This window comes from Oncorhynchus masou, chromosome 29, assembly GCF_036934945.1.
Source record: "Oncorhynchus masou masou isolate Uvic2021 chromosome 29, UVic_Omas_1.1, whole genome shotgun sequence".
NCBI lineage: Eukaryota > Metazoa > Chordata > Actinopteri > Salmoniformes > Salmonidae > Oncorhynchus > Oncorhynchus masou.
In genome coordinates this window covers 91,830,980-91,854,117 of record NC_088240.1, presented here as the reverse complement: position 1 = coordinate 91,854,117, position 23,138 = coordinate 91,830,980, and the positions used below count along the sequence as shown (strand labels likewise).

The 23,138-nt window shown below is 50.2% G+C and overlaps 1 protein-coding gene across 1 annotated transcript in view; it reads right to left on the bottom strand.

Annotated features, from left to right (window-relative positions):
- LOC135520981 (eukaryotic translation initiation factor 3 subunit H) overlaps positions 1–23,138 on the bottom strand; it is a 129,157-nt gene that overhangs the window by 52,901 nt on the left and 53,118 nt on the right. Inside the window, exon 3 of the mRNA XM_064946868.1 lies at positions 11,599–11,766. Coding sequence (XP_064802940.1) covers positions 11,599–11,766 — 168 coding nt within the window. The remainder of the gene's footprint in view (positions 1–11,598; positions 11,767–23,138) is intronic.

Here is a 23,138-nt window from a genome sequence, read left to right as displayed (position 1 = left end):
ACACACACTGGACTCTACCCACCTCACACACACTGCCCTCTACCCACCTCACACACACTGCCCTCTACCCACCTCACACACACTGCCCTCTACACACCTCACACACACTGCCCTCTACCCACCTCACACACACTGGACTCTACACACCTCACACACACACTGCCCTCTACACACCTCACACACACACACTGCCCTCTACACACCTCACACACACACACACACTGCCCTCTACACACCTCACACACACACACTGCCCTCTACACACCTCACACACACACACTGCCCTCTACACACCTCACACACACACACACACACTGCCCTCTACACACCTCACACACACACTGGACTCTACCCACCTCACACACACACTGCCCTCTACACACCTCACACACACACTGCCCTCTACCCACCTCACACACACACACTGCCCTCTACCCACCTCACACACACACACACTGCCCTCTACACACCTCACACACACACACACACACACACTGCCCTCTACACACCTCACACACACACATACACTGCCCTCTACACACCTCACACACACTGGACTCTACACACCTCACACACACTGCCCTCTACACACCTCACACACACACTGGACTCTACCCACCTCACGCACACTGCCCTCTACACACCTCACACACACACTGGACTCTACCCACCTCACACACACACACACTGGACTCTACCCACCTCACACACACACACACTGGACTCTACACACCTCACACACACACACACACTGGACTCTACCCACACACCTCACACACACACACTGACACCCCAACACACACACTGGACTCTACACCCCACACACACACTTACACTGACACCCCACACACACACTTACACACCAACACACACACACACACTACATTTGTCCACACACACACTGGACTCTACCCACTGCACACATACTTACACTGACACCCCAACACACACACACACACACACACACACTGGACTCTACACACCTCACACATACTTACACTGACCCCCCCAACACACACACTGGACTCTACCCACACACTTCACACATCCAACACACACACTACATTCATCCACACACACACTGGACTCTACCCACCTCACACATACTTACACTGACACCCCAACACACACACACACACTACATTCGTCCACACACACACTTTCTCACTCACCACATACATTGTGTCTACTGTCTGGAATTCTCCCAGCTTGCACAAGTAGCCTGGCTACAGCTCACTACTGCCCCCTAGAGAACATCCAGACAAATGACTCGGCTCCATCCTCTCATTTCTTATGTGATACGAGAAGCATTTGACAGAAGTACTGAAAGTAGCAAAAACATTCTAGTGCCCGAACTGTTGTTGTGTGTTTTAGTATTGGAAGAAGTGTCCAGGTTTCAGAATCCCGGGCAACACTACTGACAAGTCAACAGAGACGTGTGTTTACTTCACCTCTGGGAAAGATTGGAGTCGACTGATTCCTACACATCGATGAACCCAGTTTGGGTCATACATGAACCAGGCGTTTAAAAAGCCATTTCCCCTCACTACTCCCCCCCTCTCTCTCTGTGTTATAAAAGCCATTTCCCCTCACTACTCCCTCTCTGTGTTATAAAAGCCATTTCCCCTCACTACTCTCTCTCTCTCTCTCTGTGTTATAAAGCCATTTCCCCTCACTACTCCCTCCCTCTCTCTCTGTGTTATAAAAGCCATTTCCCCTCACTACTCTCTCTCTCTCTCTCTGTGTTATAAAGCCATTTCCCCTCACTACTCCCTCCCTCTCTCTCTGTGTTATAAAAGCCATTTCCCCTCACTACTCCCTCCCTCTCTCTCTGTGTTATAAAAGCCATTTCCCCTCACTACTCCCCCTCTCTCTCTCTCTCTCTGTTATAAAAGCCATTTCCCCTCACTACTCTCTCTGTTATAAAAGCCATTTCCCCTCACTACTCCCTCTCTGTGTTATAAAAGCCATTTCCCCTCACTACTCCATCTCTCTGTGTTATAAAAGCCATCTATATAGGGTGCCATCTATATAGGGGGCCATCTGTATAGGGGGCCATCTGTATAGGGGGCCATCTGTATAGGGGGCCATCTGTATAGGGGGCCATCTATATAGGGAATAGGGTGCCACCTATATAGGGTGCCATCTATATAGGGTGCCATCTATATAGGGAATAGGGGGCCATCTATATAGGGGGCCATCTATATAGGGAATAGGGTGCCACCTATATAGGGTGCCATCTATATAGGGGGCCATCTATATAGGGAATAGGGTGCCACCTATATAGGGTGCCATCTATATAGGGTGCCATCTATATAGGGTGCCATCTATATAGGGTGCCATCTATATAGGGTGCCATCTGTATAGGGGGCCATCTATATAGGGAATAGGGTGCCACCTATATAGGGTGCCATCTATATAGGGTGCCATCTATATAGGGGGCCATCTATATAGGGTGCCATCTGTATAGGGGGCCATCTATATAGGGTATAGGGTGCCATCTATATAGGGTGCCATCTATATAGGGTGCCATCTGTATAGGGGGCCATCTATATAGGGTATAGGGTGCCATCTATATAGGGTGCCATCTATATAGGGGGCCATCTATATAGGGGGCCATCTATATAGGGGGCCATCTATATAGGGAATAGGGTGCCATCTATATAGGGTGCCATCTTTATAGGGTGCCATCTATATAGGGTGCCATCTATATAGGGGGCCATCTATATAGGGTGCCATCTATATAGGGGGCCATCTATATAGGGAATAGGGTGCCATCTATATAGGGAATAGGGGGCCATCTATATAGGGAATAGGGGGCCATCTATATAGGGAATAGGGGGCCATCTATATAGGGTGCCATCTATATAGGGGGCCATCTATATAGGGTGCCATCTATATAGGGGGCCATCTATATAGGGGGCCATCTATATAGGGAATAGGGGGCAATCTATATAGGGTGCCATCTATATAGGGGGCCATCTATATAGGGGGCCATCTATATAGGGGGCCATCTATATAGGGGGCCATCTATATAGGGAATAGGGGGCCATCTATATAGGGAATAGGGGGCCATCTATATAGGGGGCCATCTATATAGGGGGCCATCTATATAGGGGGCCATCTATATAGGGGGCCATCTATATAGGGGGCCATCTATATAGGGGGCCATCTATATAGGGAATAGGGGGCCATCTATATAGGGAATAGGGTGCCATCTATATAGGGAATAGGGGGCAATCTATATAGGGAATAGGGTGCCATCTATATAGGGAATAGGGTGTCATCTATATAGGGAATAGGGTGTCATCTATATAGGGAATAGGGTGCCATCTATATAGGGAATAGGGTGTCATCTATATAGGGAATAGGGTGTCATCTATATAGGGTATAGGGTGTCATCTATATAGGGAATAGGGGGCCATCTATATAGGGTATAGGGTGTCATCTATATAGGGAATAGGGTGTCATCTATATAGGGTATAGGGTGTCATCTATATAGGGAATAGGGGGCCATCTTTATAGGGTGCCATCTATATAGGGTGCCATCTATATAGGGTGCCATCTATATAGGGGGCCATCTATATAGGGAATAGGGGGCCATCTATATAGGGAATAGGGTGTCATCTATATAGGGAATAGGGTGTCATCTATATAGGGTATAGGGTGCCATCTATATAGGGTGCCATCTATATAGGGGGCCATCTATATAGGGAATAGGGGGCCATCTATATAGGGAATAGGGGGCCATCTATATAGGGAATAGGGTGTCATCTATATAGGGAATAGGGTGTCATCTATATAGGGTATAGGGTGCCATCTATATAGGGTGCCATCTATATAGGGGGCCATCTATATAGGGGGCCATCTATATAGGGAATAGGGTGCCATCTATATAGGGTGCCATCTATATAGGGGGCCATCTATATAGGGAATAGGGTGCCATCTATATAGGGTGCCATCTATATAGGGGGCCCATCTGTATAGGGGGCCCATCTGTATAGGGGGCCCATCTGTATAGGGGGCCCATCTGTATAGGGGGCCCATCTGTATAGGGGGCCCATCTGTATAGGGGGCCATCTGTATAGGGGGCCATCTGTATAGGGGGCCATCTGTATAGGGGGCCATCTGTATAGGGGGCCATCTGTATAGGGGGCCATCTGTATAGGGGGCCATCTGTATAGGGGGCCATCTATATAGGGGGCCATCTATATAGGGGGCCATCTATATAGGGGGCCATCTATATAGGGGGCCATCTATATAGGGGGCCATCTATATAGGGGGCCATCTATATAGGGGGCCATCTATATAGGGGGCCATCTATATAGGGGGACATCTATATAGGGGGACATCTATATAGGGGGACATCTATATAGGGGGACATCTATATAGGGGGACATCTATATAGGGGGACATCTATATAGGGGGACATCTATATAGGGGGACATCTATATAGGGGGACATCTATATAGGGGGACATCTATATAGGGGGACATCTATATAGGGTGCCATTTTGAATGAATCCTGGGTATTCACTTCATTATTGATTGCCAACAGATTAACAGTGGTCCCTCATTAAACATGCAGAAGACAGAGTTATGAACGGCTGGTCTTCCTGACACTACGCTCTAACCACTAGGCTACCCTGCCCCCTCTACACTCTAACCACTAGGCTACCCTGCCGCCTCTACACTCTAACCACTAGGCTACCCTGCCTCCTCTACACTAACCACTAGGCTACCTGCCTCCTCTACACTCTAACCACTAGGCTACCTGCCTCCTCTACACTCTAACCACTAGGCTACCTGCCTCCTCTACACTCTAACCACTAGGCTAGCCTCCTCTACACTCTAACCACTAGGCTAGCCTGCCTCCTCTACACTCTAACCACTAGGCTAGCCTGCCTCCTCTACACTCTAACCACTAGGCTAGCCTGCCTCCTCTACACTCTAACCACTAGGCTACCCTGCCACCTCTACACTCTAACCACTAGGCTACCCTGCCCCCTCTACACTCTAACCACTAGGCTACCTGCCCCCTCTACACTCTAACCACTAGGCTACCCTGCCGCCTCTACACTCTAACCACTAGGCTACCCTGCCCCCTCTACACTCTAACCACTCAGTCAGGGAACGTCAGACTCTCCTGTCACGTTCAAGTGTTCAACGGAGGAACCTGTCCCCACAGAGCGCTCGGTAACAACAAGAGTAGTGCACTACTATATAGGGAATAAGGTAACCATTTGGGACAGAGGTCACCCTGAAGATGCCTGAGGACAGGGGACTAATGGAGGAAGACCTGTCAGAGCAATATCATGAGGATGTAACCAACCAAATCAATTAATCAAATGTATTTATAAAGCCCTTCGTACATCAGCTGATGTCTCAAAGTGCTGTACAGAAACACAGACTAAAACCCCACACAGCAAGCAATGCAGATGTAGAAGCACGGAGGCTAGGAAAAACTCCCTAGAAAGGCCAGAACCTAGGAAGAAACCTAGAGAGGAACCAGGCTATGAGGGGTGGTCAGTCCTCTTCTGGCTGTGCCAGGTGGAGATTATAAACCTAGAGAGGAACCAGGCTATGAGGGGTGGCCAGTCCTCTTCTGGCTGTGCCGGGTGGAGATTATAAACCTAGAGAGGAACCAGGCTCTGAGGGGTGGAGATTATAAACCTAGAGAGAGGAACCAGGCTATGAGGGGTGGTCAGTCCTCTTCTGGCTGTGCCGGGTGGAGATTATAAACCTAGAGAGGAACCAGGCTCTGAGGGGTGGAGATTATAAACCTAGAGAGAGGAACCAGGCTATGAGGGGTGGTCAGTCCTCTTCTGGCTGTGCCGGGTGGAGATTATAAACCTAGAGAGGAACCAGGCTCTGAGGGGTGGAGATTATAAACCTAGAGAGGAACCAGGCTCTGAGGGGTGGAGATTATAAACCTAGAGAGGAACCAGGCTATGAGGGGTGGAGATTATAAACCTAGAGAGGAACCAGGCTATGAGGGGTGGGCCAGTCCTCTTCTGGCTGTGCCGGGTGGAGATTATAAACCTAGAGAGGAACCAGGCTCTGAGGGGTGGAGATTATAAACCTAGAGAGGAACCAGGCTCTGAGGGGTGGAGATTATAAACCTAGAGAGGAACCAGGCTATGAGGGGTGGCCAGTCCTCTTCTGGCTGTGCCGGGTGGAGATTACACATATAGTCCTATATGGTAACAGACCAAGTCCATATTATGGCAAGAACAGCTCAAATAAGCAAAGAGAAACGACAGTCCATAACTTTCAGACATGAAGATCAGTCAATCCAGAAAATGTCAACCACTTTGAAAGTTTCTTCAAGTGCAGTGGCATAAACCACCAAGCACTATAATGAAACTGGCTCTCATGAGGACCGCCCAGAGTTACCTCTGCAGAGGATAAGTTCATTAGAGTTACCTGCACCTCAGATCTGCAGCCCAAATAAATGCTTCACAGAGTTCCAGTAACAGCCACATCAACATCAACTGTTCAGAGGAGACTGTGTGAAATCAGGCCTTCATGGTCGAAATGCTGCTGCTGCTGAAAAAACAACACTTTTTGGCTCCCGAGTGGCACGGTGGTCTAAAGCACTGCATCTCAGTGGTTTGATCTTGGGCTTTGTCACAACAGGCCATGATCGGGAATCCCATGGGGCTGCCCACAATTGGCCCAGCGCTGTCCGGGTTAGGCCGGCATTGTAAAATTAGAATTTGTTCTTCACCGACTTGCCTACCTAAACATGTATTTTTTTAAAGGACACCAATAAGAAGAGACTTGCTTGGGTCAAGAAACGCGAGCAATGGACATTAGACCGGTGGATATCTGTCCTTTGTTCCGATGAGTCCAAATTTAAGATTTTTGGTTCCAGCCGCCGTGTCTTTGTGAGATGCAGAGTAGGGGAACGGATGATCTCTGCATGTGTGGTTCCCACCGTGAAGCATGGAGGAGGAGGTGTGATGGTGCTTTGCTGGTGACACAGTCTGTGATTTATTTAGAATTCAAAGCACACTTCACCAGCATGGCTACCACAGCATTCTGCAGTGATACACCATCCCATCTGGTTTGCATTTTGTGGGACTATCATGTTTTTCAACAGGACAATGACCCAACACACCTCCAGGTTGTGTAAGGGCTATTTGACCAAGAAGGAGAGTGATGGAGATCTGCATCAGATAACCTGGCCTCCACAATCACCCGACCTCAACCCGATTGGGATGGTTTGGGATGAGTTGGTCCACAGAGTGAAGGAAAAGGAGCCAACAAGTGCTCAGCATATGTAGGAACTCCTTCAAGACTGTTGGAAAATAATTCCAGGTGAAGCTGGTTGAGAGAATGTCAAGCATGTGCAAAAGGTGAAGAATTTGAATTTGAAGAATCTCAAATATACTTGATTCCATATGTGCAATATCATAGTTTTGATGTCTTCACTATTATTCTACAATGTAGAAAAATAGTAAAAAATAAAGAAAAACCCTTGAATGAGTAGGTGTGTCCAAACTTTTGACTGCTACTGTATCTTTTTAAAACTTTTTTCGGGCCCTGCGGTCAGTATTGACCCGGTTCTGGGTCTGGCTCCGGTCTGCCAGTAGAGTATGTCGGGACTGGGTTTTTTTTTTAGGGTAAAAGGAGCCGTAAACAAAGCTAAAGCACCAGCAACACCCTAGAGGAGAACCTGTCTCAGTCTGCTTTCTAAAACACAGGCAACACCCTAGAGGAGAACCTGTCTCAGTCTGCTTTCTAAAACACAGGCAACACCCTAGAGGAGAACCTGTCTCAGTCTGCTTTCTAAAACACAGGCAACATCCTAGAGGAGAACCTGTCTCAGTCTGCTTTCTAAAACACAGGCAACACCCTAGAGGAGAACCCGTCTCAGTCTGCTTTCTAAAACACAGGCAACACCCTAGAGGAGAACCCCCCTCAGTCTGCTTTCTAAAACACAGGCAACACCCTAGAGGAGAACCTGTCTCAGTCTGCTTTCTAAAACACAGGCAACACCCTAGAGGAGAACCCGTCTCAGTCTGCTTTCTAAAACACAGGCAACACCCTAGAGGAGAACCCCCCTCAGTCTGCTTTCTAAAACACAGGCAACACCCTAGAGGAGAACCTGTCTCAGTCTGCTTTCTAAAACACAGGCAACACCCTAGAGGAGAACCTGTCTCAGTCTGCTTTCTAAAACACAGGCAACACCCTAGAGGAGAACCTGTCTCAGTCTGCTTTCTAAAACACAGGCAACACCCTAGAGGAGAACCTGTCTCAGTCTGCTTTCTAAAACACAGGCAACATCCTAGAGGAGAACCTGTCTCAGTCTGCTTTCTAAAACACAGGCAACACCCTAGAGGAGAACCTGTCTCAGTCTGCTTTCTAAAACACAGGCAACACCCTAGAGGAGGACCCCCCTCAGTCTGCTTTCTAAAACACAGGCAACACCCTAGAGGAGAACCCCCCTCAGTCTGCTTTCTAAAACACAGGCAACACCCTAGAGGAGAACCTGTCTCAGTCTGCTTTCTAAAACACAGGCAACACCCTAGAGGAGAACCCCCCTCAGTCTGCTTTCTAAAACACAGGCAACACCCTAGAGGAGACCCCCCCTCAGTCTGCTTTCTACAACACAGGCAACACCCTAGAGGAGAACCTGTCTCAGTCTGCTTTCTAAAACACAGGCAACACCCTAGAGGAGAACCTGTCTCAGTCTGCTTTCTACAACACAGGCAACACCCTAGAGGAGAACCTGTCTCAGTCTGCTTTCTAAAACACAGGCAACACCCTAGAGGAGAACCTGTCTCAGTCTGCTTTCTAAAACACAGGCAACACCCTAGAGGAGACCCCCCCCTCAGTCTGCTTTCTAAAACACAGGCAACACCCTAGAGGAGAACCTGTCTCAGTCTGCTTTCTAAAACACAGGCAACACCCTAGAGGAGAACCCCCCTCAGTCTGCTTTCTAAAACACAGGCAACACCCTAGAGGAGAACCTGTCTCAGTCTGCTTTCTAAAACACAGGCAACACCCTAGAGGAGAACCCCCTCAGTCTGCTTTCTATAACACAGGCAACACCCTAGAGGAGAACCTGTCTCAGTCTGCTTTCTAAAACACAGGCAACACCCTAGAGGAGAACCCCCCTCAGTCTGCTTTCTAAAACACAGGCAACACCCTAGAGGAGAACCCCCCTCAGTCTGCTTTCTATAACACAGGCAACACCCTAGAGGAGAACCTGTCTCAGTCTGCTTTCTAAAACACAGGCAACACCCTAGAGGAGAACCTGTCTCAGTCTGCTTTCTAAAACACAGGCAACATCCTAGAGGAGAACCTGTCTCAGTCTGCTTTCGAACAGACAACTGGTGAGATGAATTCACCTTCCAATAACCTAAAACACAAAGCCAAATATACACAGGAGTTGGGAGATGAATAGACAGAATCACATCTGTAAAAACACACCGTGGCCAAACTGCATGTGACCTTCACTGGGTAAAAGAGAGAGAGAGACAAGTGGCATCTGCTCCTGTGTGTTCTGTAACTCAGACGAGACCTTGGCTATAGAGACAGTGGAAACCATGTAATGTATTGCTGTCCATTACACCGGGGTGATCCATCTCCCAAATCTGACAGGAATATTTTACGAGGATCATTGACAACAACAAAAAATACACAAAAAAACAACAACAATTAAATGCATTTTAAATATGACTTTGTAGCAACAGAATGTGGATAAGGTTACAAAGGGGGTGTGAATACCTCCAGAAGGTACTTTTAGGTGACATTACACTTATATTTAAACTTTATTTAACAAGTCAGTTCAGAACAAATTCTTATTTTCAATGACGGCCTAGGAACAGTGGGTTAACTGCCTGTTCAGGGGCAGAACGACAGATTTGTACCTTGTCAGCTCGGGGGTTTGAACTTGCAACCTCCCGGTTACTTGTCCAACACTTTAACCACTAGGCTACCCTGCCGCCCCAGGGCTGAGAAAACCCTGTCAAAAAACAGCCCGTCTAAAAGTTGGGTTTTTTGTACCAATGAAAGCTTGAGGATATTACTAAACCCTGATAGTATTTAGAGAGGCCATCATCTGGACACGTCTCTGTTCTCATTGTTAAAACATCCACACACATTTATTACAAACAAAACTAATGTTCTGTGCTCCATCTACAGCGGTTGTGTCCAGCTCCTGTCAGCGTCAGGTTCGATCTGTCATCCCTGTTGTCACCCAACATAGAAAATCAACTACCTTCATGTGCAAAAGGTGTTTTATCTTCTCACTACGAGCCTCACAGACTACCACCTAGCAGCACCTTTAAAAGCAGAGACCGTAGCATCACTACCACCTAGCAGCACCTTAACAGCAAAGACAGTAGCATCACTACCACCTAGCAGCACCTTGACAGTAGCATCACTACCACCTAGCAGCACCTTAACAGCAGAGACCGTAGCATCACTACCACCTAGCAGCACCTTGACAGCAGAGACAGTAGCATCACTACCACCTAGCAGCACCTTAACAGCAGAGACAGTAGCATCACTACCACCTAGCAGCACCTTAACAGCAAAGACAGTAGCATCACTACCACCTAGCAGCACCTTAACAGCAAAGACAGTAGCATCACTACCACCTAGCAGCACCTTAACAGCAGAGACAGTAGCATCACTACCACCTAGCAGCACCTTAACAGCAGAGACAGTAGCATCACTACCACCTAGCAGCACCTTAACAGCAGAGACAGTAGTATCACTACCACCTAGCAGCACCTTAACAGCAGAGACAGTAGCATCACTACCACCTAGCAGCACCTTGACAGTAGCATGACTAACACCTAGCAGCACCTTAACAGCAAAGACAGTAGCATCACTACCACTTAGCAGCACCTTGACAGTAGCATGACTACCACCTAGCAGCACCTTAACAGCAGAGACAGTAGCATCACTACCACCTAGCAGCACCTTAACAGCAGAGACAGTAGCATCACTACCACCTAGCAGCACCTTAACAGCAGAGACAGTAGCATCACTACCACCTAGCAGCACCTTAACAGCAGAGACGGTAGCATCACTACCACCTAGCAGCACCTTAACAGCAGAGACAGTAGCATCACTACCACCTGGCAGCACCTTAACAGCAGAGACAGTAGCATCACTACCACCTAGCAGCACCTTAACAGCAGAGACAGTAGCATCACTACCACCTAGCAGCACCTTAACAGCAGAGACAGGAGCATCACTACCACCTAGCAGCACCTTAACAGCAGAGACAGTAGCATCACTACCACCTAGCAGCACCTTAACAGCAAAGACAGTAGTATCACTACCACCTGGCAGCACCTTAACAGCAAAGACAGTAGCATCATGTCAGGGTGGATTTGTAAGGTGTGTGTCAGCTATAGAACTTCTGTTTCCATCCAATCTCCACTTACTGTAGGTGAGCATGGCTCACACCTAGCAGCCTTGTCGTGTGTGTGTGTGGTGTGGTGTGTGTGGTGTGTGCGGTGTGTGCAGTGTGTGCAGTGTGTGCGGTGTGTGCGGTGTGTGCGGTGTGTGCAGTGTGTGCGGTGTGTGGTGTGTGTGGGGTGTGTGGTGTGTGTGTCTCAGACGGATCACCTACCGTAGATGAGCACGACAGACTCCTCGATGGCGTGCTGGTAACTGAACTGAGAGTCCAGCAGGGCCCGACTGACAAATGATCCATAATAGGTTGACTGGTACCAGCCCACATGAAGATGGTCAATGTTGACATGACGAAGAGACCGCATCATCTCCATCTGATACTGGACTGGAGGGGGAGGAGAGAGGGGGAGGAGAGAGGGGGAGAGAGGGTGAGGGGGAGGAGAGAGGGTGGGGGGGGAGGGGGGGGGGGGAGAAGTAGAGGGGGAGAGAGGGAGAGAAGAGGGGGAGGAGAGAGGGTGGGGGGGGGAGAAGGAGAGGGGGAGAGAGGGGGAGGAGAGAGGGTGGGGGGAGAAGGAGAGGGGGAGGAGGGGGGGGGGGGAGAGGAGAGAGGGTGGGGGGAGAGGTGGGGAGAGGGAGAGGAGAGAGAGGGAGAGGAGAGAGAGGGAGAGGAGAGAGGGGGAGAAGGAGAGGTGGGGGGAGAGGAGAGAGGGTGGGGGAGAGAGGGGGAGGAGAGGGGGTGGGGGGGAGAGAGAGGGTAGAGAGAGAGGGTGGGGGGGGGGACATTTTTTACTTTTTCCATTCATCAGATAGGATATAAATACATGACAGCAGACTGAATCAACCATCTCCCTCTGCTGGGGAATCAACCATCTCCCTCCCCTGGCCTCCCACTGACAGACAGACTAGAGTAGAGGAAGACCGGAGACAGACAGCACCGGGAGGTTAACGAGGACAGACAGCACATTTACACATCACTCCGAGTGTGACTGTTTGTGCGCCATCCCAGTCAATCACAGGACGCCGTCAGAGTCAGACACACACCAGTCTGGCTATTAAGTAACAGAGAGATGGAGAGAAATTGAGCCATCCGTGTCTCATTGGCCAGCTGTGGCCTCCAACCCCCCTACTTATCCCCAAACACTCATTCTGGACCCCCAACCAGCCCCCCCCCTCAGAACATCCCCCAACCAGCCCCCCCCCCTCCTCAGAACATCCCCCAACCAGCCCCCCCTCCTCAGAACATCCCCCAACCAGCCCCCCTCCTCAGAACATCCATCCCTCAACCAGTCCCCCCCCTCAGAACATCCCCCAACCAGTCCCCCCTCCTCAGAACATCCCCCAACCAGCCCCCCTCCTCAGAACATCCCCCAACCAGTCCCCCCCCTCAGAACATCCCCCAACCAGCCCCTCCCCCTCCTCAGAACATCCCCCAACCAGCCCCCCCCCTCCTCCTCAACATCCCCCAACCAGCCCCCCCTCCTCAGAACATCCCCCAACCAGCCCCCCCCTCCTCAGAACATCCCCCAACCAGCCCCCCTCCTCAGAACATCCCCCAACCAGTCCCCCCCCTCAGAACATCCCCCAACCAGCCCCCCTCCTCAGAACATCTATCCCCCCCCCCCCACAGAACATCTATCCCCCCCCCCTCAGAACATCCATCCCTCAACCAGTCCCCCCCCTCAGAACATCTATCCCCATACCAGCCCCACCTCTAATTATGGGGTATTGTGATGTCATTATGGGGTATTGTGATGTCATTATGGGGTATTGTGATGTCATTATGGGGTATTGTGATGTCATTAGGGGGTATTGTGTGTAGATTGATGAGGATTTTTTTATTTTTATTAAACTCATTTTAGTATAAGGCTTTAACTTAACAAAATGTTGAAAAAGTAAAGAGATCTGAATACAGTGTGTTTCCTCATCACTGATACTCAGAAGACTAGCAAGGGGATCTGAATGCACTGTGTTTCCTCATCACTGATACTGAGAAGACTAGCAAGTTAAACTAAGGGGATCTGAATGCAGTGTTTCCTCATCACTGATACTCAGAAGACTAGCAAGTTAAACTAAGGGGATCTGAATGCACTGTGTTTCCTCATCACTGAGAAGACTAGCAAGTTAAACTAAGGGGATCTGAATGCAGTGTGTTTCCTCATCACTGATACTCAGAAGACTAGCAAGTTAAACTAAGGGGGTCTGAATGCACTGTGTTTCCTCATCACTGATACTCAGAAGACTAGCAAGTTAAACTAAGGGGATCTGAATGCAGTGTTTCCTCATCACTGAGAAGACTAGCAAGTTAAACTAAGGGGTGGCGTTAATGCAGAATTCTGCAGAAATATTTTTGCTGCGTATGTAAAATATTCTTATTGTAATTTCCCGCTCGGCATCAGCCTGACCTAATGCTTCTTATTGTAATTTCCCGCTCGGCATCAGCCTGACGTAATGCTTCTTATTGTAATTTCCCGCTCGGCATCAGCCTGACGTAATGCTTCTTATTGTAATTTCCCACTCGGCATCAGACTGACGTAATGCTTCTTATTGTAATTTCCCGCTCGGCATCAGACTGACGTAATGCTTCTTATTGTAATTTCCCGCTCGGCATCAGCCTGACGTAATGCTTCTTATTGTAATTTCCCGCTCGGCATCAGACTGACGTAATGCTTCTTATTGTAATTTCCCGCTCGGCATCAGCCTGACGTAATGCTTCTTATTGTAATTTCACGCTCGGCATCAGACTGACGTAATGCTTCTTATTGTAATTTCCCGCTCGGCATCAGACTGACGTAATGCTTCTTATTGTAATTTCCCGCTCGGCATCAGCCTGACGTAATGCTTCTTATTGTAATTTCACGCTCGGCATCAGACTGACGTAATGCTTCTTATTGTAATTTCACGCTCGGCATCAGACTGGTGTAATGCTTCAGTTGCACTTCTCCACTCGGATGAGAATTGACAAGCGAGCATTTAAAAAAAAAATCAGCAGAGCCTCTTGACTGATGTGCAGCTTCGGTTCTCAGTCCAGACGACCTTTTAGGTAAAAACACAAGATGAACCTGAAGAAAAACACCAGGAAATGTAGCTGGCTTCATTCCTTCTATGACAAACATTAGAAATATGATGATGACGGATTTGTCTGTGAAGGGAAACTGCAGTCGCACGCTCCTGCTTATTCTTCTGAAGCAAATAATAAAATATATATATGATAATAAATATATATAAATAAATAAATAAATAAAAAATTATATATATATATATATATATATATATATATATATATATATATATATACTTGACTTTCGATTTAAAAATGTGACGGTACTGAAACACTCCAGCGTGGCTATTTCCAAATAGCCCCGCCTGTCTATCGCCCCGCCTGTCTATCGCCCCGCCTGTCTATCGCCCCGCCTGTCTATCGCCTGTCTATCGCCCCGTCTATCACCCTGTCTATCACCCTGTCTATCACCCTGTCTATCACCCTGTCTATCACCCTGTATATCACCCTGTCTATCGCCCTGTATATCACCCTGTCTATCACCCTGTATATCACCCTGTATCCCTGGGATTCAGTGACTGTCTGCTCTGGCCTTAGCAACAGTTAAACTGATGGGAGGAGGACTGGGGATTCAGTGACTGTCTGCTCTGGCCTTAGCAACAGTTAAACTGACGGGAGGAGGACTGGGGATTCAGTGACTGTCTGCTCTGGCCTTAGCAACAGTTAAACTGATGGGAGGAGGACTGGGGATTCAGTGACTGTCTGCTCTGGCCTTAGCAACAGATAAACTGATGGGAGGAGGACTGGGGATTCAGTGACTGTCTGCTCTGGCCTTAACAACAGATAAACTGATGGGAGGAGGACTGGGGATTCAGTGACTGTCTGCTCTGGCCTTAGCAACAGTTAAACTGATGGGAGGAGGACTGGGGATTCAGTGACTGTCTGCTCTGGCCTTAGCAACAGTTAAACTGATGGGAGGAGGACTGGGGATTCAGTGACTGTCTGCTCTGGCCTTAGCAACAGTTAAACTGATGGGAGGAGGACTGGGGATTCAGTGACTGTCTGCTCTGGCCTTAGCAACAGATAAACTGACGGGAGGAGGACTGGGGATTCAGTGACTGTCTGCTCTGGCCTTAGCAACAGTTAAACTGACGGGAGGAGGACTGGGGATTCAGTGACTGTCTGCTCTGGCCTTAGCAACAGTTAAACTGACGGGAGGAGGACTGGGGATTCAGTGACTGTCTGCTCTGGCCTTAGCAACAGTTAAACTGACGGGAGGAGGACTGGGGATTCAGTGACTGTCTGCTCTGGCCTTAGCAACAGTTAACTGACGGGAGGAGGACTGGGGGAAAATAAATAGATGGAGGAGAGAGACAAGAAGAGGAGGATGAGGAGCAGGAGACAAGAGAGGGAAGGAGGAGGAGGAGACAAGAGAGGGAAGGAGGAGGAGGCTGAGGAGCAGGAGACAAGAGAGGGAATGAGGAGGAGGCTGAGGAGCAGGAGACAAGAGAGGGAATGAGGAGGAGGATGAGGAGCAGGAGACAAGAGAGGGAAGGAGGAGGAGGATGAGGAGCAGGAGACAAGAGAGGGAAGGAGGAGGATGAGGAGCAGGAGACAAGAAAGGGAAGGAGGAGGATGAGGAGCAGGAGACAAGAGAGGGAAGGAGGAGGAGGCTGAGGAGCAGGAGACAAGAGAGGGAAGGAGGAGGCTGAGGAGCAGGAGACAAGAGAGGGAAGGAGGAGGATGAGGAGCAGGAGACAAGAGAGGGAAGGAGGAGGAGGCTGAGGAGCAGGAGACAAGAGAGGGAAGGAGGAGGAGGCTGAGGAGGAGGAGACAAGAGAGGGAAGGAGGAGGAGGCTGAGGGGAAGGAGGAGGAGGCTGAGGAGCAGGAGACAAGAGAGGGAAGGAGGAGGAGGCTGAGGAGGAGGAGACAAGAGAGGGAAGGAGGAGGAGGCTGAGGAGCAGGAGACAAGAGAGGGAAGGAGGAGGAGGCTGAGGAGGAGGAGACAAGAGAGGGAAGGAGGAGGAGGATGAGGAGCAGGAGACAAGAGAGGGAAGGAGGAGGGGGCTGAGGAGCAGGAGACAAGAAAGGGAAGGAGGAGGGGGCTGAGGAGCAGGAGACAAGAGAGGGAAGGAGGAGGATGAGGAGCAGGAGACAAGAGAGGGAAGGAGGAGGAGGCTGAGGAGCAGGGGACAAGAGAGGGAAGGAGGAGGGGGCTGAGGAGCAGGAGACAAGAAAGGGAAGGAGGAGGAGGATGAGGAGCAGGAGACAAGAGAGGGAAGGAGGAGGGGGCTGAGGAGCAGGAGACAAGAAAGGGAAGGAGGAGGGGGCTGAGGAGCAGGAGACAAGAAAGGGAAGGAGGAGGGGGCTGAGGAGCAGGAGACAAGAGAGGGAAGGAGGAGGATGAGGAGCAGGAGACAAGAGAGGGAAGGAGGAGGAGGCTGAGGAGCAGGGGACAAGAGAGGGAAGGAGGAGGATGAGGAGCAGGAGACAAGAGAGGGAAGGAGGAGGAGGCTGAGGAGCAGGGGACAAGAGAGGGAAGGAGGAGGATGAGGAGCAGGAGACAAGAGAGGGAAGGAGGAGGGGGCTGAGGAGCAGGAGACAAGAGAGGGAAGGAGGAGGGGGCTGAGGAGCAGGAGACAAGAGAGGGAAGGAGGAGGGGGCTGAGGAGCAGGAGACAAGAGAGGGAAGGAGGAGGATGAGGAGCAGGAGACAAGAGAGGGAAGGAGGAGGAGGATGAGGAGCAGGAGACAAGAGAGGGAAGGAGGAGGAGGATGAGGAGCAGGAGACAAGAGAGGGAAGGAGGAGGAGGATGAGGAGCAGGAGACAAGAGAGGGAAGGAGGAGGCGGCTGAGGAGCAGGAGACAAGAGAGGGAAGGAGGAGGAGGATGAGGAGCAGGAGACAAGAGAGGGAAGGAGGAGGATGAGGAGCAGGAGACAAGAAAGGGAAGGAGGAGGATGAGGAGCAGGAGACAAGAGAGGGAAGGAGGAGGCGGCTGAGGAGCAGGAGACAAGAGAGGGAAGGAGGAGGAGGCTGAGGAGCAGGAGACAAGAGAGGGAAGGAGGAGGAGGCTGAGGAGCAGGAGACAAGAGAGGGAAGGAGGAGGAGGCTGAGGAGCAGGAGACAAGAGAGGGAAGGAGGAGGAGGCTGAGGAGCAGGAGACAAGAGAGGGAAGGAGGAGGCGGCTGAGGAGCAGGAGACAAGAGAGGGAAGGAGGAGGAGGCTGAGGAGCAGGAGACAAGAGAGGGAAGGAGGAGGAGGCTGAGGAGCAGGAGACAAGAGAGGGAAGGAGGAGGAGGCTGAGGAGCAGGAGACAAGAGAGGGGAGGAGGAGGAGCAGGAGACAAGAGAGGGGAGGAGGAGGAGCAGGAGACAAGAGAGGGGAGGAGGAGGAGCAGGAGACAAGAGAGGGGAGGAGGAGGAGCAGGAGACAAGAGAGGGAAGGAGGAGGAGGCTGAGGAGCAGGAGACAAGAGAGGGAGGGGGGGAAGCAGGAGACAAGAGAGGGGAGGAGGAGGAGCAGGAGACAAGAAAGGGGAGGAGGAGGAGCAGGAGACAAGAGAGGGGAGGAGGAGGAGCAGGAGACAAGAGAGGGGAGGATGAGAAGGAGGATGAAGAGCAGGAGACAAGAGAGGGGAGGAGGAGGATGAGGATGAGCAGCAGGAGACAAGAGAGGGAAGGAGGAGGAGGAGCAGGAGACAGAGTAAAAGAAGTGAGTTAGACTTATGTTGAGAACCCATGACTACAGGCTGGCTTAAAGCAGACTATGGAACAGATGATAGAGCGCGTTTAGAAGAGGTGCCTTGGCGCCCATCCCACGCTAGCCTCTGGCACGCAGAACCAGGCCATTGTTGAGGCAGACAAAGCAGCCAGACAGACTGAGTTCAACAAGTACAGCAGTGCAACTAGGGACCCAAAGCCTGAGACAGAACCTGGTTAAATACCAGGGAGGATCTCTCAGCCCTACAGACAGAACCTGGTTAAATACCAGGGAGGATCTCTCAGCCCTACAGACAGAACCTGGTTAAATACCAGGGAGGATCTCTCAGCCCTACAGACAGAACCTGGTTAAATACCAGGGAGGATCTCTCAGCCCTACAGACAGAACCTGGTTAAATACCAGGGAGGATCTCTCAACCCTACAGACAGAACCTGGTTAAATACCAGGGAGGATCTCTCAGCCCTACAGACAGAACCTGGTTAAATACCAGGGAGGATCTCTCAGCCCTACAGACAGAACCTGGTTAAATACCAGGGAGGATCTCTCAGCCCTACAGACAGAACCTGGTTAAATACCAGGGAGGATCTCTCAGCCCTACAGACAGAACCTGGTTAAATACCAGGGAGGATCTCTCAGCCCTACAGACAGAACCTGGTTAAATACCAGGGAAGATCTCTCAGCCCTACAGACAGAACCTGGTTAAATACCAGGGAGGATCTCTCAGCCCTACAGACAGAACCTGGTTAAATACCAGGGAGGATCTCTCAGCCCTACAGACAGAACCTGGTTAAATACCAGGGAGGATCTCTCAGCCCTACAGACAGAACCTGGTTAAATACCAGGGAGGATCTCTCAGCCCTACAGACAGAACCTGGTTAAATACCAGGGAGGATCTCTCAGCCCTACAGACAGAACCTGGTTAAATACCAGGGAGGATCTCTCAGCCCTACAGACAGAACCTGGTTAAATACCAGGGAGGATCTCTCAGCCCTACAGACAGAACCTGGTTAAATACCAGGGAGGATCTCTCAGCCCTACAGACAGAACCTGGTTAAATACCAGGGAGGATCTCTCAGCCCTACAGACAGAACCTGGTTAAATACCAGGGAGGATCTCTCAGCCCTACAGACAGAACCTGGTTAAATACCAGGGAGGATCTCTCAGCCCTACAGACAGAACCTGGTTAAATACCAGGGAGGATCTCTCAGCCCTACAGACAGAACCTGGTTAATTACCAGGGAGGATCTCTCAGCCCTACAGACAGAACCTGGTTAAATACCAGGGAGGATCTCTCAGCCCTACAGACAGAACCTGGTTAAATACCAGGGAGGATCTCTCAGCCCTACAGACAGAACCTGGTTAAATACCAGGGAGGATCTCTCAGCCCTACAGACAGAACCTGGTTAAATACCAGGGAGGATCTCTCAGCCCTACAGACAGAACCTGGTTAAATACCAGGGAGGATCTCTCAGCCCTACAGACAGAACCTGGTTAAATACCAGGGAGGATCTCTCAGCCCTACAGACAGAACCTGGTTAAATACCAGGGAGGATCTCTCAGCCCTACAGACAGAACCTGGTTAAATACCAGGGAGGATCTCTCAGCCCTACAGACAGAACCTGGTTAAATACCAGGGAGGATCTCTCAGCCCTACAGACAGAACCTGGTTAAATACCAGGGAGGATCTCTCAGCCCTACAGACAGAACCTGGTTAAATACCAGGGAGGATCTCTCAGCCCTACAGACAGAACCTGGTTAAATACCAGGGAGGATCTCTCAGCCCTACAGACAGAACCTGGTTAAATACCAGGGAGGATCTCTCAGCCCTACAGACAGAACCTGGTTAAATACCAGGGAGGATCTCTCAGCCCTACAGACAGAACCTGGTTAATTACCAGGGAGGATCTCTCAGCCCCACAGACAGAACCTGGTTAAATACCAGGGAGGATCTCTCAGCCCCACAGACAGAACCTGGTTAAATACCAGGGAGGATCTCTCAGCCCCACAGACAGAACCTGGTTAAATACCAGGGAGGATCTCTCAGCCCCACAGACAGAACCTGGTTAAATACCAGGGAGGATCTCTCAGCCCTACAGACAGAACCTGGTTAAATACCAGGGAGGATCTCTCAGCCCTACAGACAGAACCTGGTTAAATACCAGGGAGGATCTCTCAGCCCTACAGACAGAACCTGGTTAAATACCAGGGAGGATCTCTCAGCCCTACAGACAGAACCTGGTTAAATACCAGGGAGGATCTCTCAGCCCTACAGACAGAACCTGGTTAAATACCAGGGAGGATCTCTCAGCCCTACAGACAGAACCTGGTTAAATACCAGGGAGGATCTCTCAGCCCTACAGACAGAACCTGGTTAAATACCAGGGAGGATCTCTCAGCCCTACAGACAGAACCTGGTTAAATACCAGGGAGGATCTCTCAGCCCTACAGACAGAACCTGGTTAAATACCAGGGAGGATCTCTCAGCCCTACAGACAGAACCTGGTTAAATACCAGGGAGGATCTCTCAGCCCTACAGACAGAACCTGGTTAAATACCAGGGAGGATCTCTCAGCCCTACAGACAGAACCTGGTTAAATACCAGGGAGGATCTCTCAGCCCTACAGACAGAACCTGGTTAAATACCAGGGAGGATCTCTCAGCCCTACAGACAGAACCTGGTTAAATACCAGGGAGGAGATCTCAGCCCTACAGACAGAACCTGGTTAAATACCAGGGATGATCTCTCAGCCCTACAGACATCAGGCTGTTGTCGCTAACACCAGGCTGTGTACGCTAACACCAGGCTGTGTACGCTAACACCAGGCTGTGTACGCTAACACCAGGCTGTGTAGGCTAACACCAGGCTGTGTAGGCTAACACCAGGCTGTGTACGCTAACACCAGGCTGTGTACGCTAACACCAGGCTGTGTACGCTAACACCAGGCTGTGTACGCTAACACCAGGCTGTGTACGCTAACACCAGGCTGTGTACGCTAACATCAGGCTGTGTACCCTAACATCAGGCTGTGTACGCTACCATCAGGCTGTGTACGCTACCATCAGGCTGTGTACGCTAACATCAGGCTGTGTACGCTAACATCAGGCTGTGTACGCTAACATCAGGCTGTGTACGCTAACATCAGGCTGTGTACGCTAACACCAGGCTGTGTACGCTAACACCAGGCTGTGTACGCTAACACCAGGCTGTGTACGCTAACACCAGGCTGTGTACGCTAACATCAGGCTGTGTACGCTAACATCAGGCTGTGTACGCTAACATCAGGCTGTGTACGCTAACATCAGGCTGTGTACGCTAACACCAGGCTGTGTACGCTAACATCAGGCTGTGTACCCTACCATCAGGCTGTGTACGCTAACATCAGGTTGTGTACACTAGTGGAACACAGTCTACAGTCTTTTAGAAACCTTGTTCATCAGGCAGACTCGTACTTCTGGACTCAAACACTCTTCAGAACAAATAAATATGTTTATAGCCAAACGAACTGTCGCTCTCCTCTCCACTGCATCCTAAATGTAGATGTCTGTCAGGTTTGGTAAGTAGGTCACAACGACTGGTATTTCTGTTAAACACAGTCGAACGAACAAGTGGAAGAGAATTGGTGAGAGAAAAATCCAAGTATGAATTGAGTCACATATCAACGACACGCGTTCCAAATCGTCCCCTATTCCGTACACGGGGCTAGTGTTAACAGTAGTGTACGAGACGCGTTCCAAATCGTCCGCTATTCCGTCCACGGGGCTAGTGTTAACAGTAGTGTACGAGACGCGTTCCAAATCGTCCCCTATTCCGTACACAGGGCTAGTGTTAACAGTAGTGTACGTGACGCGATCCAAATCGTCCACTATTCCGTCCACGGGGCTAGTGTTAACAGTAGTGTACGAGACGCGTTCCAAATCGTCCACTATTCCGTCCACGGGGCTAGTGTTAAAAGTAGTGTACGAGACGCGTTCCAAATCGTCCCCCATTCCGTCCACGGGGCTAGTGTTAACAGTAGTGTACGAGACGCGATCCAAATCGTCTCCTATTCCGTCCACGGGGCTAGTGTTAACAGTAGTGTACGAGACGCGTTCCAAATCGTCCACTATTCCGTCCACGGGGCTAGTGTTAACAGTAGTGTACGAGACGCGTTCCAAATCGTCCACTATTCCGTCCACGGGGCTAGTGTTAACAGTAGTGTACGAGACGCGTTCCAAATCGTCCACTATTCCGTCCACGGGGCTAGTGTTAACAGTAGTGTACGAGACGCGTTCCAAATCGTCCACTATTCCGTCCACGGGGCTAGTGTTAACAGTAGTGTACGAGACGCGTTCCAAATCGTCCCCGGGGCTAGTGTTAACAGTAGTGTACGAGACGCGTTCCAAATCGTCCACTATTCCGTCCATGGGGCTAGTGTTAACAGTAGTGTACGAGACGCGTTCCAAATCGTCCACTATTCCGTCCACGGGGCTAGTGTTAACAGTAGTGTACGAGACGCGTTCCAAATCGTCCCCGGGGCTAGTGTTAACAGTAGTGTACGAGACGCGTTCCAAATCGTCCACTATTCCGTCCACGGGGCTAGTGTTAACAGTAGTGTACGAGACGCGTTCCAAATCGTCCACTATTCCGTCCACGGGGCTAGTGTTAACAGTAGTGTACGAGACGCGTTCCAAATCGTCCCCTATTCCGTACACAGGGCTAGTGTTAACAGTAGTGTACGAGACACGTTCCAAATCGTCCGCTATTCCGTCCACAGGGCTAGTGTTAACAGTAGTGTACGAGACACGTTCCAAATCGTCCCCTATTCCGTCCACGGGGCTAGTGTTAACAGTAGTGTACGAGACGCGTTCCAAATCGTCCCCTATTCCGTACACAGGGCTAGTGTTAACAGTAGTGTACGAGACACGTTCCAAATCGTCCGCTATTCCGTCCACAGGGCTAGTGTTAACAGTAGTGTACGAGACACGTTCCAAATCGTCCCCTATTCCGTCCACGGGGCTAGTGTTAACAGTAGTGTACGAGACGCGTTCCAAATCGTCC